This window comes from Zosterops lateralis, assembly GCF_965231275.1.
Source record: "Zosterops lateralis genome assembly, chromosome: 1".
Classification (NCBI taxonomy): Eukaryota; Metazoa; Chordata; class Aves; order Passeriformes; family Zosteropidae; genus Zosterops; species Zosterops lateralis.
The window spans coordinates 35,540,018-35,558,113 of NC_139762.1; the positions used below are offsets into that span (position 1 = coordinate 35,540,018).

Consider the following 18,096-nt stretch of genomic DNA (forward strand, 5'->3'; position numbering starts at 1 on the left):
ATAAAAATACAGGACTCCTAATCCTTGATCCAGCTCAACTATTTTTAAAACTGGAGCCAGAGAAGTTATGGAAGTTGGAAACAACTCAGAAACCTCTATCTAGTGGTAAGGCACTGGTGATTTTTAGAGCTCATTTCTAGCACCTTTACTTCTTCAGGAACACTGCATATATGATGAAAAGGAAAACTTAATCCTGACACCTTGTATTCACAGCTAAATATGGAGTGCAGTGCTGGTAACCCACACTCAGGAAACATGAAACACTGTTTTCATTATCCTATAGCCAGTTCAAAATAGCATCGTTAAGCTGATGCCACAAGTGTACATCACCAGGAAAATACTGTATTTATCTGAAAATCTTTACTCCCCATCAGAGGACCTCTGAATGTGCTGCTCCCTCAAAACTTGAACTGATAAGAATCAGCTCCAATCACATATGCACACTCAGCATGAGACTATTTGCAGATCACAAAATACGTAGAAACTTGCTGCTTCTCAGGAAATGTCCACAGCTGATTCTCAAATTCAAGATCAAACGTCAAATAACAAAAAATACCACTGTGCTGCTTATCTAACTCCTTAAACTGGGACCATCACTGTGGTTATCTGAGAACTTGAATGCAATTGACAAACATGCACTTCACAGCCTATCCCATTATTACTACATTTTTGTGGCAGGCAAACATACAGTTGCTTCTCTGTTCGCCTCCAAAAAAGATATCTTCTGAACTCTGCACCTGCCCAAAACAGCACAAATGTTATTCAAGCCATTCTCTGAAGTTTACATCCTTACAACACATCCTAAGCATCAGAAACAAAATTACATATAGACAAGTTCCTACTACATTGATGAGTCCAACAGATCACTAGGAATGCATGTTCTTAAGCACATTCTCCAGCATAGAAACAGCTCTGTGCTCTCCTCTGTGCCATCTCCAGAAATAGCATCCGAGAAGGGAGGATGGAGCTGCTTCCACTCAGATCTACCTCCTGCTACCACATCTTCTCTTTCCTCAGGCCATTAGGTGGGAAGAGCTGCCAGGCTTAGTTTAGTCTGCAAAAGTACTACACGTTAATACCATGGATCAGTTTTGTTTTACTAAACCATATATGTCAATTATAAAAAGCACGCAGGACCAACACGAGACACCACAACAGACCACCTGTTTTCAGAAGGTGGAGAGGTCACCACCTCCTAAATACCAACCCTCCTACAGAAGTATTTATGATGATTATGCAAAACTAGGATACACGTCATTCCTCAAATCACTCGTTTTCCCCTCTCAAAGTAAAGAAAACTGTGTATCCACAGACACTTGGGAGTGTTACAAACAGGGCAATGTAACAGTTGCACGTTGCTTAGGGATGGACAACCCTACAATTATCTACACAACCGGAGGCACCAAACCCTGCTGTGGTGTCTCAGCATCAGCAGGTCTCTCTTGCTCATATGATTGATGTCTCACCCTGAGGTATCACATGGGCAAGCTGTGCTTCATGGAACTTGCAGGGATATATCCTCGACTAGAAGTATGTTCTGCCCATGTAAACTTGATTGCTTAGGAGATGATTACTCAGTAGCTGTTTTGTTTGTAGCAATCCTTTTCCTCATCCTACCACAAATCGTGACACCACACCAACTCATAGAGAGCAACGAGACAGGAGGACTGTGAGACTACAGCTTTATCTTCCTAGTAATCAACAACATATGTTACTCCACTGCACTGCAAGGACACAGAGAGAAAGCAGTTCCTCTGCCACAGTCTAAAACACTTTGGGGCTCAAAATACATAACACAGAACAGTTCAATGTGTTTTCAAATGGGGGCTGTCTCAGACACTTGTGAAACAAAAGTCTGTCTTGGAAAAGAATCCAAATCAGTTTTGTATCCATCCAAATTCAAGCATGAAACCTTCTGGTAACGGTCTTAATGCTTATATTGTGGTCTTCATAAAATGTCAGAGGGAAAAAAAAAAAAAACCCACACACAAAACCACAGACCAAACTCAAAAGATTTGCTTTCTGGGGTGCTTATCATCAGCCCTACCTACTGGACTCTAAAAACCACTATCATGCAGTATGTTTGATTGCTTAACAGCAGAGGTTCGGAGATGGGAAGGTTCAATAGAGTCAAAGTGAGGATATCAGAGTAAGTCCACATAAACAGAGTGCCTCCCAAACAAGCTGTCATTAACAAGTCTGTTCTACTAAGCTACCTACCCACAACAAGGTAGAAAGCAACCAAAGGGTACCCAGAAAGGAAGGCCTTTATGACCTTGACAAGAAAGGTGTTCTACTGTGCAACCATTGGTAAGAGGGAGGGAGAATAAATAAAAAAGAGAAAAAAAAATCAGTTATGCTACAATAGCAATAAAAGAATGTTTGTTTAGGAAGGATGGGCTACCAGCCCAACACTTAACAAATTCTAGGACTCCAGAAAAGGATGGCTTTGGAACTGACCTTAAGAGAAAGGCTAAAGTATTCCTGGAAGAACAGGAAGAGGATATGTTATATCTGAGAAGGAGATTGCTTACTTACCAGAAGTGCCTCAGCACACACATTCAGTAACAGAACCAGTCTTTTGGATTGAACATTCAGTGCTCACTATCCTGAGCAGGAAAGCTAAGCAAAAGAATTCAGCTCTCTGATAAGTAAACTTCTGCTTCAAAATGAAAATATAGAGGGGAGTTATCCACATCTAGATCATTAATGCAGCTCTTAGGGAATACCATCTACGCAAAATGAGTTAAAAATCAGCAGTGTGACAGGTCACCTGCAAGGAGGAAAATTCAAAAGAGGTACTGAGGTAGCTTGAAAAGGCAGCTACAATAACCCACAGAATTGATCTGATATCAGGATGTATTTAGTAATATAAACAAGGAAGGTTTTCAGGATAAATTAGATAAGGACTTTGTAGGCAACGAACTAAGGATACTTAAAGTGTCCATTAAGAGCTCTGAATCTCAAGTACATGCCTCAAGCAGACTGCCTGAACAACTCCAAGCATTCAACCTCAAAGTGAGTCAGGAGAAAGAGAGTGGCCTGTATACTTGTTCCAGAATTAGACATGTGTCTGCCTACCAAGAAAAAACATGGTTTCTTTTCAGGCAGGCAACTGTCCAGCTTATGAGATTCAAAAACCCCAACCAAGACTCATTTTAGAACGCAGACTTGTTTGCTTTTCACAAACTCCCTTTCTCCCTTGCTTTAATTTGATTTTTTCATCTTTACTCCTTGCTATACTCTGCTTCTTTATTTTCTCAGAAATGCACCTTCTGTATTCATATGGTTAATACAGAGGCCTGAACAACACAAGTACAGTATATTCTATTATGCCTATGTTCAGTGTCTTGTTCCTAAGCTACACCGGTTCTACAGAGCACCAAAAATAAATAAATTAGAACAATCGGTATTCACAAGAAAAGAAGGCTTTGAGACTTTACAGGACGAAGCGGTTCAGTGGTTCCAGGACAGAAAAGCAGCAGCCGTGAGAAAGGCTCCAATCAACCACTCATCTGTGGAGCAACAGGAGAAGAGAACAGAACGAACAGTCAGAAGGTGAGCAGCAGGTGAGCACAGACACCGGATGGAGATTTTTAAACTTCATTTTTTTAAAGCACTAACAGAACAGTAGGCAATTTCTGACTTCCCTACAGAGCCTACATCAGGTACCCACCAACTCCACCACAGCATGCACATGTAACACCTTTCTAGGTGGGTACATTCTGTGCAAAGGGTAAACCACTTCGGGGCACCAAGCACCACAGTCTGGGGTCTGTGTAGGTGCAGCAGAATGCTCTGCTGAGTGTAACTCCTTATTAAAAGCTAAACACTGCTGGAGCAGAGTTTCCTCCATGTAAATATGGGATTTATAATCTCTTTCCTTAAACCACCAGTCAGGGCTTGGCAGGTAAGCAGAAGTGTCAGGTGATGAGAGGGGTTGAACAGTAGTATAGAACAGAAGAGAGTTGTAAAAGTTCAACTTGGCTCCACAGGTCAACACAGACAAGAAAAAATAATTCAAACCCCGGGTTTGTATAATGTTTCTTCAATCATAAAAGGATGAACAACACCTCACAAGTGTCTTGCCAAAGTACAGACACTGGAAGGTTTGGGTTTTTAATTCCTACCTCTGCAATTTACTATCTTCTATCAGCTTCCCAAAATGTATGTGGAACTAGTATGTGGGCTCTTCCCAACCTCCTCTCTTCAGTTCTCTTTTCTCCTAACTACCTGCAGCTTTGCAGGTTTCTGAAAGAAACATAAACCTGGTCTTCAATTACAATTAATATGTTTAAATTACATGCAGAAAGATCGGCATGAATCATTGTTCCTAATTATCAAAATAGCAAGTCTAATGGCATACAATGAGTGCATAATAAATTTTAAATTATTATACCATGCAAACTGACAATACTTTCTAGAGAGCTATATACTCAATTCTGTGCCATGGTTCTAGCCACACACCATAGAGATTATGAGCAAATACTAACGGGCTTTCAATATGTATGCACACCTGCTACTACAGAAGAAGCAATTGCAAAACTGTGTGTTTGGGCTCAATCTTGAATTCATGAGGTATCAAGTGTTTTTAGTAGCCACTTACACCACTGTGGGCAAAACCCCAATCCTTTCCATTATTAAGGGGGTTGTGCTTTGTGGGGCAGAGCAAAAGGATTTGGTTTCTAAATGCAGGTGTTATGGTTCCCATACAGGCAGGATCAGGGAAAAGGCATTCTCTCATTTCCAGAATGTTTGGTGGTAGTAAGCAGTCCTGTGGCTGGAACACTGTGCCATTAGCAGGAACAGAAGGGTTCACTAACTGTACACCTACTATATTTCTGAGGTCAGTGGGATCAAGTGGAAGTAGGGTGACAATGCTACAGCAATTACACTTTCTATTTAATAAAGAAACAAAGCAAGAGGTCAGGTGACCACTGAGAAAAAAATGCAGCTATCAAGTAACCCAGTGTATGTTCAGAACATTCTTTAAGTTTATAAATATATGTCATTTTTATATCTGTTTCAATATTTGAAATGCATTTGAGGCCATATATACAATTCAGATATAGCAAGAGCAGATATAGAACCTCTTGCCCATCTCTTCCACAACGATTTCTAACTCAGAGTTATGAAAATTGCTGCAGAAGTAAAATTCTTCAGGTAAAAGCTGCCCAAAGGCAGGGTTTTTTTGGGAGTTTTAGGGGGGTTTTTTTGTATTTCATTAAAATCCAAGCACTTAATATTAAAACACAAGAGTGCAACCAAAAATATCCACAGAACGTAACAGCAACAAATACCTTTCCCCCATCCTGTGCATTCAATTATTGTTACATACCTGAACAAGCACTTGGTATTTACCCTGGCTCTGGAAGCAGGTTGAGCAAGCCACTAAAAGTGCCTGGCATATAACTACATCCCAACTCACAGTATCCAACACAGACTTTATCTCCCCACTCAATCTGGTCTAAAGAGAGCCCCGGGCAACTGCCCCATGGTAACTGTCAGCAAAGATGAAGTATTTGCTTTGTTCTGATGGCAGGCTTTTCATAATCACAAAAATCTGCCAGGAAGAGAGGGCTTATTCTGGATACATGAAATGAGAACACTAGGCACAGGTAGCTAAATCTCTAGATATCTCTCTTAAGACAGAGACCAAAGTCTGGAACCTCTGTTAAGCATGGCTGCTGAAGGTAAAGCATGAGGATGGATACAACTACAACATCAGCATTTCTCATCAATAAGAGAGTATTTAGTCAATTTATGAGATTTTTCTAAGGTAAAAAGAAAATACAGTTATTATCAATGATTCAGCTGTGTTCAAAGACTCCTACAGGACAACTAGAAAGCTTCCCTCAAGTACAGCAAGTGCTCACAATGAACCCAGGAAAATGATGACTCCCTAGAGAAGTGCTGTGAGATGAAAGTACATACAAAAAACTTTATGTAGCATTATCTTCCCACCCTCCTCACTCACCACACCACTACCTTGCCTCACGAAGCATAGAGCACTTATAACTACAGCAGGGACCACAGTCTTCCCAGTTCCTCTTTGGGAGGATCTCCAACCATGGATTTTATTTTAAAACACATTTAAGCTTTCTTTTTTTCTCCAAATATCACAGCAGTTACAAGCAATTTTTAGTGAATTTGTTACTGTCAGCTGTCTGGTCCATGCTGCCATATCCATGGCACTCTGCATTGATGAATAACCTTCAGCCTGGGCACACAGAGCCCATACTTCTGAGCCTCTCCCCCTTTCTGCGCTGCTACTGCTGTGGAAATTTTTCACTCCCCTTCCACAAGTCCATCTTCTTCAATTAACATACTTATAAAGTAAGCAGGAAGCTCTTGTAATACGTCCAAAACAAATTTATTGGAAAAAGCAATTATTTGAAGTTTTCCTTAGTGTTTTTTTTCACACAACTTTCTCCATAATCTACTCTACGCAAAAGGAAAACTCAAAATATTCAGACAATGAAAACTTGGTTCCTCAGGAGAAAGGCTCTGCAGATACCCCCAGAGCTTAACAGAATAAACAGAAAAGCTCCCTGGTCACAAACTGGAATAAAGATGAGGATGTGAGTGGTTCACTGTTATGTTCTGCATCAAAATTGAGATCTTAACAACTCTCGCATCACCCAGTTAACCCAGTGTTACAATCAGGTAGCAGACTCTCAACAGCAAGTTATAGAAGCTGTAACACTTCTCCAATATATTGCTACAAAACCATGTAAATTTCAAGGGCTTCCTAAAAGTTTGTCATCAGATTTACTTGTATCAATGTCAGTTCTTTGATCTGAAGACAAAAAAGCAAAACTTCAGCAATCCAGTACGCAGCTTTCACCTGCCAGCAGGCAAACATCTGAAGTCTACACAAAGCCTTTAAATGAATTTTGAGGTCACTTCCACAGCACTGATACAGACACTCTGATAAACATACACAGCAGGATTACATCACAATAAATGACTGAAATAATTAAATAGTGTTGTTTTCCACAATGAATGCCTCTGAGGGGCTGAGGTAAGATTTTTGTATCTCATAGCAGAGAAACTGGATCTCTTGCATCTTAAATGTACCATGTCCCTGTCTCTGGGTTATGGCTTCTATCAGGATAATTCCCAGAAAGTAAGATAGTTACATTACACAGTGCTGGAGAAACAGGTGAGCCTCCTTTCCACTTCATACTGGGGTATTTAGAGGTTCAAATTTTATTCACGGAGTATTTACGATCTGTCAAAATATGATGGGAAAAAATTAATTTCTATAAGGAACAGAGACATTTGTAGCTTACTCAAGCCTTGCAAAGTACTTGGAGCAGGTATCTTAGAAGTGTCCAAATGTTCTCTAAAACTATAAAAAGGTGTTTCACCAATGCCATATTTCAAAATGAAAATGCTCAGCTTTTTGCAAAAAACCCCCACAAAAACAACAACAAAACCACTCCCTCCCCCCCAAAAAAACAAAAAAAAAAACCCAACCAAAAACCCCCCAAAAAACCAACTTAATAAATAAGATGGCCTTTATTAGCCCACAGTGAAATCTTTCTCAAAATCAGAAGAAATGTTTCAAAATTCATCCACAATCAAGTTCTAATCTCTTTGTCCATAAAGAACTGACCAACTTGGCTTCAAAATCCCATTCAATTTTCCCTTTTATCTTCTATGTCTACTCCATCCTTTGTAACACAAAACGGAACATTGAAAATATACAACTAATACCTGTATTTAAGTCAGTTCAGTCTTTAATGAATTACGGTGTCTGAAATGAAACTGCACAGTAGTAGTATACTCCATCCTGTGCACTTACAAGAGACACAACAAGTGCAGTGTCATCAGCATCTCTGGTGAAAAAATCCATTCCCCTTGTTTATCACAGCACAAAGTTAAGATGGAGCCTTGTAAGAATTCAGGAAACACAAATATTAATAGCCAAGGAAAAAAATCATTAAACCATAAACTGGAATATTTCTTCTATTCTACAGGTCTGAATACTGGTCCATCATCTTGTAACTAAAGTGTAATACACTGTATGTAGTCTCTCAAAGTATTTCTAAAAGTCTCAAGATAGAATTAGACATTGAGTAACAGGAATTGGTGGTTTAATTTTTTATGTGAAGTTTTTCACTGAGACAGTCCTCTAAAACCAAGGACTCTTTATTGTTAAACACAGCTGATTTATCAAATCAATTCTCTAATTGTCACCATTTCAAATTAACACTAAAATCTTTGTCTCTGCCTTTCTCAAAGTGTACAGAGACGCTATTTTCTTGGATGGTTATCATCCAAATTTTGAATAACTGATGCTTACTAGAGATAAATAAAATTAATTGTCAGTGAAAAAAAAAACCAGCTTATTCAAGAAAAATAACTATAAATAAAGAAAAAAACAGCACATTCAGGAGCAACATAAAATGTATACTGCAAGAAGCAGGCCTGTAGTGCTTCCTTCTTCTGCATTAAAGTATTCTGCAGCTTGACACAAAATATTTCTGATTACTTGTTTGCATTTGCATTATATTCTAGAAAAGGAAGGAATGAGAGGTAAGATTGTCTCAGACCGAACAGATGTTTCTCCATCTTCTGGCATCACACCTTCCTCAAATTATTTTTTACTATACAATTATTATTTTTATTCTACAATTTCACATTCCTCAAGAAATTATGAAGTGAAAAAAGATAATTTGTCTGGTAGCCACCTGATTATTTTACAGTTCTAATAAGAACTGGAGATTAACTATGGAAACATCCTCTCAAGACCTGAAGTGCAGACATGATAATCACTATAAATTTTGCCACAAAGGTAAATATGTTCTACACAACTGAAGTGTAATGCCACTGCTACAAAGTTACCTGATGTTTCTTTAGGTTTTCATTTTCCAGCTCTTTTGTAGATCTGCTGACATACAAGAGGAGCAATCCCTGCCAATCGTATGGATACAGCACTGCAATGGGCCTCACCCAAAGCCACTCCAGCAAGCAGAAGAAAAAGGAAAGATCCCTATCAGCTTTATGTGAGACTTTCAATCTTAAAACTGGAAAATCAGTTTGCAGCATTTTCACAGATGTTTACTTTCAGTCCTCTCCTCCCAGAAAATATGAGACTCGGGCTTTAAACCATTAAGCACTTTATATCTTATCCTCCAGGTACTCAGTAACCTCAGAGCAAGAAAAAAATTCATGTCACAGAAGTACAAAAAAATTATGTTTTAGTCAAACTTTAATGACAATTCCATTTTCTTCCATACGATTGATATATTCTAGATTTTTTACAAGAGTCACATTTACATTTTATCACAATTTATATTCAAACTCAAAGAGCAAAAGAAGCCATACTCGTAAATGCAAAGTTATCCAAAAATCTGCTCTGCTCAAGATTACATGTGGGGGAAAAAAGTGATGATTAGATCTTTTAGTCAAAAAAATACTTTATTTGATAGAAAAGCCTTCCTGAGATAGAAGGGCCTTCCTCACCACACCATCTTGCAAAGCAAATAACCAACATCCTTGGAAAACAGATCCTTCCACTTCCCTGTGAAATGCATTTTAAATAAGAAACAAAAACTATAGTTGCAGAAGTATTGGGCAGAGGATAAACTTTAGCCAAACGTAGCCGTAAATGTAGGAAGTTGCTTTTCATGAACGATAATTAGTACTCCCTGCTGAGGTAAATGCACATAATTGTTTGTTTATTTAGCAAGGACACATATTCATGCACATTACTGGCAACTAAGCATGGGTCTATCCTCTGATTTCCAGATGCTGATGAGAGCACTCCATGTACCCAGCTGCCACATCACTCCTGGTGTAAAAAGCTTTGGCTTAAGAACTACCACCTTTTCAAAACAGCCGGTCTCAACTCCAAATGTTAAATTACACATTGAGCAAATGCTAAGAGAAAGTTACATGATGGCAGTCACTTAAATGATGTTCACACTCTTGTGAAGAGCTCAGCTTTAAGTGAACACAATCTGTCATGCAGATTTAGGTTTTCCAGGCCTTCCATAGATGTGTAGCCCCTCATCCTCATCTTTAGCAACATTCAACAGTTGCATCTTCTTATGCTTGTTTTACACAACATGCGGTCGGCTCCAATATAGAAGCTGTCACCTCTGTCAGACTGCACTTTATGCAAGATGCTGCTGGAAGTCTGGGCAACACAGCAGTGGGGAGCAAAGCCCACATTTTAGCAATACCAAATGCCAGTTTAGCATGTGCTCACAGCCAGCTCATGGTTCAACACTTCTAACTATCCAAGTGAGGACACCACACCATAATTACCATTAGTCTGAGAAAATATTGAAAGGGACATCTTTAAGAAAAGTACATGCATTCAGCCAATGGCTTATTTAACTACTTGAGCTCTTTGCTGGGGAATCTGGCCCCTTGACTGCATAATATTAAGAACTGAAGTCACTGAAGGCAGCAGATGTCAAAGCTACCACCAGACATGGAAATCCATAAGCCTCTTTCTTCCTTCATATGACCTGAACTTTCCAGATGGCTAGTATTTTTGCAAGGTTTTGGTCTGTCTTCTGCAATTATTCTTTTATGGAGAAAGTTTTATTTTTCCTGCTAATCCTACCACTTACGAAAGCAGCTGCCTCTGCTCCCTCAGCAAGTACTGTTGTGTTGCAGGATCCATCCTAGTATTTGGGAATCAGTCAAGCTTGATGAAAAGCTCCCAGTTCCAACAGCAATACTACAAAAATACCCCACTGAAAGCTATTCAAGACTGGGACTTCTTGCAAAGCTATGATGAAATATTCAGCGACAGTTGATCATCTTTTTGTGCAATTACTGAATAAGTAGATGGTCCTTTTTTTTTTTTTTCCTCCCTTCAAATTCTAGTATTTCAGTACAATACAATTATCAAACTTTACTTACAGGTAAGAGTGTATTCAGATTTGTCTTTTTTATCTCTTCCACCTCTTCTAGCCCACCATGTCTGACATTCATTTCAGCCCACCACTCATTTCATTCACATCTATTTCCTCAATGCTTGATAAGCCTCAGGAGAAGCAGCATTGCTCATGTCAGCCAAAGAGCTACACAGGTCCATACACATGTCAGCACTTACCATGAACCAAGTGAACACAAAGAGCCTCATACAAACAGCAGCCTCACCTGATTTGAAGTACTTTAGTAAAAATACCACGCAAAAATTAAAATAAATTAATGGATGTTATCAAAACCTGATGAAGAGATTCCATTTAAATATTGACCCTTAAGCAGCAAAGTAATCTTCATCTTAGCAACTAAGAAACTACCTGAATCATACCTGAATCACTGCTCTAAAGGGTATGTTTCAACTGTAGGTAGATTGAGGGAGAAACAAACTGAGGGAAAGGGGAGAGGAGAAAAAAAAGAGAAGAGAAGAAAAAATTAGAAACCTCACCAAAGGTGTTACCCTCTGGACTTCCTAGACTTCTATGAACAGCTCAAAATGCCCCAGAAGGCTTAAGTGTATTTTCAGAAACACTCTGTGGAAGCAGTTGTGCTGGTCCCAATATCACAGCTGAAGAGATTATGGGACTGCAGTAATGCAATAAAGTTTGCCACTGCTGAATATTTGGCAGTTCAAAATTGGTGAGTTTGGGGGTCTTTTTCCTCCTCTCTTGACATTAGCAAGGGGAATTGAGTCCATTCCATTTGACAGTCTACCTCTGGCTAATTGTAGTAAATTTGGCCTTTTTCTCATAGACTAGAGATGTCAGAAAAGCCAATCAAACTACCTGCAAGGGGTCAGAGCAGACAAAACCAAGAGGCAGAGAGACAGCCTAGCAGGGCAGGCCAAAAGCCCTCCTTCTCAGCACACTGGCAGACAAGGTAACAGCACTTCAGGTTGCTTGGACAACGTGCTCGTAGAAAAAGCTGACAGAGAAGCATTTACAAATCAGCAGTTTTAAATCAACATCCATTTCCAGCTGTGAGGCACAGAAAACGTGAATACACTGTTTAGTAGCATTGCTACGGACTGCAGAACACAGTCTCACTGCAGAGGACACCAGCAGGGCCTGGCCTGTTTTATGAAAGACTCCAGAGCACGCCCAGGACCACCTCACAGTTGAATACTTCATCCAATGGCAACAACTCTCCCAGATTATATGCACTGATACTTTTTCAAGTAACCACTAACTTCTTATTTCATCACTAAGATGTAGGTGGGGAAAAAAACCCCAAACCACACCACTGTACACTGAATTATTTCATTACAATATGATTATTCATTAGTATTATAAATAAAGAAAGCAACTGCAGAATTGCTCATAAATGCCTCCAAAATGCCACAGTAGTGTTTCACAGAATCACAGAACAGGTAAGGCTGGAAAGGACTACAGTGGGTCATCTGATCCAACTTCCCTGCTTAAGCAGGGTCATCCCAGAGCACATTGCACAGGATTGCATCCAGATGGTTCTTGAGTATCTCCAGTGAGGGAAACTCCAGAATAACTCTGCACAATTTGTTCCAGGAGTAACCACGCACATGATAGAGAAGTATTTCCTCATGTTTAGGTGAAAATTCCTGTGCATCACTTTCTTCCCATTGTCTCTTTTTATATTTCCTTATGCTAAGCTGAGGTATTTTTCCAATGGCTGACAAAAAAAAAATTAAAAAAAAAAAAAATCCCTTGATTAAGTGTTTGCCCCCACTTTTCAGATACACAATACAGCTCTGAGAAACAACCACATTCCTACCAGCGCTCCACTGATGATGTGAACGATTAACCTATCCCATGAAATGTGGCAGAGCAGCAGCAGTGCAGCAGCCAGACCACCTTGAGCCTGTGCCATACACACCTCCCCACACACAGCTGGGTGCAGCATCAAGTTTGTTACCTGTGCTGTAACACCGTCTGCCCAGAAATCACCAACTTCAGTTTAAACTAATAATGGAATGGAACTCAATCAAGTTTTCCTTATTCCTGCAGCACACACTGAATGTCTAAGGCAATCTATTTTTATGTGGCACGTTACTCTTCACTAAGTATGCCAACAAATCCAGTCAATTTTTATAGCAACACATTTCAGTGCACATTTCTAGGCCTGTATGACAGCAAAAGCTGGACACTGTTTTCATCATCTTACTGAGAAAGTAATTCCAAAATAAGCTCCTGTTCAGAAATTTAGTCCTTTATTTCCCAGTTGCTTTCAGAAAGGTTACTTTTGGCTGAGTGCTTAGCTGGCGAGTTTTCATAGATTATCATCCTTTAGGCTGTGGCAGGAGTTCCTCACACACACCATAGAGTTGAGCCTTTGCATAAAAACTTCACTGTCACTGGTTTAACTACTTGCTGATTCTCCCAGTGCCTCATACAGGTAACATAACATTGCCACATCTTGTATTCGCAAGCAGGTGAAATTCACCCTGCTGTCATACAGAGGTGAAACATTAAAAATGAAGCACAAGCAACCTTCTGTCATACCCCAGCAGTTTGTACTCAAATCAGCTGCTTGTGTGACACTGCGTGCAGAGCCTCAGATGTGTGTCCTGGAAATCCTGGCAAATGACACACTCTAGTAAATGTGGATATGCCCAATCCACAACGCTCTAACTTCGTGAAAAGGAAAAAGTAATCAACACTGTCTATAGAATTAAATATATGATTATTAAAATATTACAGTATTTCAGCATGAAGTTCTCTTCTCCGTGAAGAAGTCTCAGAACTGCTCATTGGGACTCAAACAGCAATGCACGGACCACATGACCAGGACTGTATCTTCTCTGACAACCTGCGGGCTGTGGCACCTACGGGCTGATAATCCACTCAAAGGACATTAAGATGACTTATGAATTTTCATTTTGAGTAACTCTTTCCCGTAAGCTTTTCTGGTGTAATGTGAGGCACGGTAAAGGAAAACCTAAGAATCTGAGATCAAAAACCCCCAATATCACAATGGTACACCTGCACCACGTCGACTCATAAATTACACAGTTTTGCGGTATGTGGTTTTGTTACCTCATACTAGGCATCGTGATAATTATGAGAACACACCTTTCATCTTGCTGACCTATAATGCTACATTAATGTAACGTTACACTCGCAATTTAAGCTTCAGTGATTTTTTTTTCAGGTATTCAGGCAGGCTTATTAAAACTTTAATGAACTGAAATGCATGCTGGCTTCATCGCGTTGTAGCAGCACTGCTTCTTCATACTTCTAGCAAAAGGCTTAGTCCCTAGGCACCTAAAACTTCTGCGGTTTTTTCCCCTAGTTTTAAAACTTGGTCTGCTTCAAGGAACTAGTTCGTTTTTTGATAGCTTAAGCGCTGTGTTTTATTAGCAAAAAGTCGGGAAGAGGCGGATGGGAGCAGGCAGCGCAGCAGCGGAGGCAGCACACCTGCCGGGGCGGGAAGGTGCGGGAGGCGGCGGCGCCGTGCCCGGCTGAGGACGAGATGCTCGTGCCGGCAGCCCCCGCGCTCCGGCAGCCTGAGGCCCGTTCGGGAGCGGGCAGGCCGGTCCCGCCGGAGCGGGGAGAGGGAAAGTTGGCTCCCGCGGCCGGCCGGAGCCGCGCCGCCCCCTCTGCCCCGGGCGCGGCCCGCGCCGCCGAGGGCCGGCCCCGCCGCCCTGCGCACGCTCCCGCCCGCCGCCCGCGGGGCGCCCGCGCCGGGAAGGCACTGACGAGTCATCGCCCCGCGCCTCCCCGCCCCCGCGGCCCTGGCGGGACGGGCGGCGGAGGGGAGCGGCGGCGGCGGCGGCGGGGGGAGCCCGCAGGTGATGCTCCGGCGCGGCCGGGCCTGGGCTCCGCGGCTCGGGGCGCCGGGTCCCGCCCGGCAGGGCCGCCTTCTGCTCCCGCCCGCCCGCCCGGCCCCGGGGGCTGCGCCGGCCCCGCCGCCCGGCGCTCCCTCCCCGCCCACCGCGCCGCCGGCCCCGCGCTCCGCACGCCGCTGTCTGCCGAGAGGCGCCTCCCGCGCTGCGGCGGCCCGAGCGCGACCCGCGCTCCCCGCCACACCTAGCAACAGCGCTGACAGGACGCAGCGGCGGCGGCGGGAGGAGGAGGAGGAGGAGGAGGAAGCGGAATGGCTGCCGCGGCGGCGGCTCCCTCCCTCCCCGGAGCCCTGACAGCCAGCGCCGGGGCGGAAGCAGCAGGCGGCGTGCTGTGCCCGTCCTCCTCCCTCCTCCTCCTCCGCCGCCGCCTCCTCCTCCGGGCTCCTGCGCTCCCTCCTGCCAATGCAAACTAACTCCCCCTCGCCAGGGCCGGCGGGCTGCACGCCTCCCCCGCACCCACCCATGCCGCCGCGCCGCACGCCGCCGCCTCCCCGAGGAGCGCTCCACGTCGCCCGCAGGACCCGCTCCTGCCGCTCCACGCCCGCCGACCCTCCTCCTCCTCCCCCGGCGGCCGCCGCGCCCCGGCTCCCGCTGCACCTTGTGCCCCCCAGCCCGCCCCGCCCCGCGCCGCCGCCGCCGCCGCACACGCGGCCCCCGCGCCCCCCGCCCGCCTGCCCTGCCCTGCCCTGCCCTGCCCCGGCCGCGGCCCCGCGGGCACTCACCGATGTGGTTGTCCTCGATGTGCTCGATGAGCTCCGCCAGCGTTGGGAAGTGGAGCCCGCAGCCCCCGAACCTGCAGGCGTTGGAGAAGAAGGAGGCGGCGGCGATGCCTGTCATGGTGTTACATCGAGATCCCCCTGCGGTGCCTGCTCTGCCAGGGCCGGCGGCGGCAGGGCGGGGAGAGGCGGGGGCAGGGGGGGAACGGGACGGAGAGAGAGAGATGGGGAGCGAGAGAGAGGGTGGGGGTGGGGAGGAGGAGGAGGTGGCGGCGGCGGCGGCGGCAGCAGCGTCGGGAGCGGCGGAGGGGAGGGACGGGCTGGGTGGGGGGAGATGAGGCAGCCGCAGCTGGGAGGAGGGACCAGCGCGGCTCTGTAACAGCTGTGCTGCCCCGGCGGCGGCCGCCGGCGGCGGGAGGAGCAGGGCACCCGCGCCGCCCTCCCCGCCGGGGACACCGCGCCGCCCCGGCCGGGCCCGCGCGGGGCTGGGGGAGCGGGGAGAACTTTCCCCCTCAGCCTCTCGGGGGCAGCGGCGGGACCGGGGTCCGCTCCTGCGGCCGGCGGGGCGAGGGGAGATGCTCCGGGGTGGTTGCTGGGCCGGGATGTGGTGCCCGCCCCGGGGGCTCACCCCGCCGCCGGGACTCGGCTCCCGTCACCTCCACCCCGCCGGGGCGGGGACCAACCGGCCCTCGCCGAGGTCGCTGAACTGAGGGGCGGTCGCTCCTTCCCCAGGGGGGCCGAGGCCGCCAAGCGTAACCTTCACCTGCCCGGAGACGAGCCGCAGGCCCCGGGCACCTGCTCGGGGCACCGGGGTCCCTCCGCCGCCGGGCGGGCTGCGGTGCCCCTTCCCCCCGAGCTGCCGGTCACAGATCCCTGTGCCGGCTCCTCCCCGTCCCGCTGAGGCGGGTCAGGGGTGTGAGACCGCGGCCCTGGGGAGAAAAGTTGACAGGAGTCGCACACACGTCGCTTCCAAATCCTATTTTGACTTTGTCTCCAGAAAGCTATTCAGCAGAGAGGCTGGCTGATTAATTGATTTTAATGAAGGTCTCCCTAGGCTCAAATTTGCAGACAGCTTTATTTAAAATTAAAAGAAAAAAAAAATCACTTGTCAGGAAGGCTCTCCTTTCCCCCCCCCCCCCCTTCTGTTTTATATTAATCTTTTTTTCTATAATTACAAGATTCTATGACATTGTTAATTTTGAGCAAAAGTGGGACTAAAAAAAGCCTCAGAATCTGCATGAGACTCTGAATTTTATGGACACAAGTGGTTCTACTGATCCTGTTGACAGATTACAGTCCCAAGCTGTTATCTCTGTAAAATCAAGCGTGTGCACAAGAATAAGCCTAACCCTTGCATATCTTGTTACCTGTATTGCAGGTGAGGATGTTCATAGCATTGCTGTGGGAACCAAAGAATAGCAAATCCTAAAAATGCAATAGAATTATTAGTGAATGAAAAAAATTAGTGTCTGCCCATTTCCTAAAAGGACAAAAAACTCCTGGAGCTAGTCCCTGGTGTCCTGTATATCACAGAACCCATCATTTGTGTTGAGAAAACAAGCTTTATATTGCAGTTTATTTTAGTAATTTTCTTACATCTCCACTTTAATATTTTTTCTGATGTTTTGCCCTCATCCACTTGTATTTTTCTGGATGTATAAATCCACTCCTTTTAGTTTACATCAAAGCAAATAAAGCAAAGACAAAGCTTTTCCAGACAAATACCATGTGGAGAGAAGCCTTCTCTTACTTCAACACTCCACCCAAGCTGGAGCTTGTAAATAGAGTTTGCATAGCCACGAGATGCTGAAACATAGAACTATTACACTTAAAAAAAGAGTAGTAACATGGATACATGATAGCCCACAGTATGTTTTCAAGGTTCATTGCAGTCAACGTATAGTTTAGAAGGTTGGAAAACTGCTGCTTTCAGGCGTTTCATGGAAATGAATAATTCTTTTGAATAATACAGAGGCAGGTCTGTCATTTGGCCCACCTGTTTCAAGCATAGCTACTTCACATTTTACTGTTCTTCTAATTTCTCCACTGTCTCTGATGTTACCAAAGGAATTTGCTTACTGTGAGTTGACTCGGTGAAGGAGGAGTTGTTCCTACCTAAGATGATAATTCTGGAGAGTCATGCCACACAAGCTGCTGTCATGAATAATACCATAAACTCAGGTTTGTGGAAGTGCCCTTGTAGCCAAGACATAAACAAACATGTAATGAGTGTGGAAGAGGAGTGAAAAGGAAGATAAGCATCTTCCCCAATAAATTGCAGTTTTAGAGACTAATTTGTAGAATCAAACTCACAGGCCTTTTAAAATGTACAAGTAAAAATTCACCAGCATAATTCAAATAGAAATTTTCTAAGGCAGTAAATCAAGATTAATCAGAATGGCTATTAAATACAAGAATTTAATGTGGCTAATCTATTAAGGTAAACAGATACGTGATTTAGTGTATTATGAAACAGAACTGTGATGGACGTTGTGTTGTTATCAAAAACTTTGAAAAGCTATTAACAAAGAGCACTGGTCACCTACAAAGAAATCAAAGTATGTTTGTAGCTGGCAAGTAATAAACATTATGGTTAACCACCTGCTAGTA

At 44.0% G+C, this 18,096-nt stretch overlaps 1 protein-coding gene across 1 annotated transcript in view; it reads right to left on the minus strand.

Annotated features, from left to right (window-relative positions):
• JAZF1 (JAZF zinc finger 1) overlaps positions 1 to 15,621 on the minus strand; it is a 187,587-nt gene extending 171,966 nt beyond the window's left edge. Inside the window, exon 1 of the mRNA XM_083872383.1 lies at positions 15,493 to 15,621. Within this exon, the coding sequence (XP_083728509.1) occupies positions 15,493 to 15,607 (115 nt within the window). The 5' untranslated portion in view covers positions 15,608 to 15,621. The remainder of the gene's footprint in view (positions 1 to 15,492) is intronic.
• Positions 15,622 to 18,096: the final 2,475 nt, after the last annotated feature.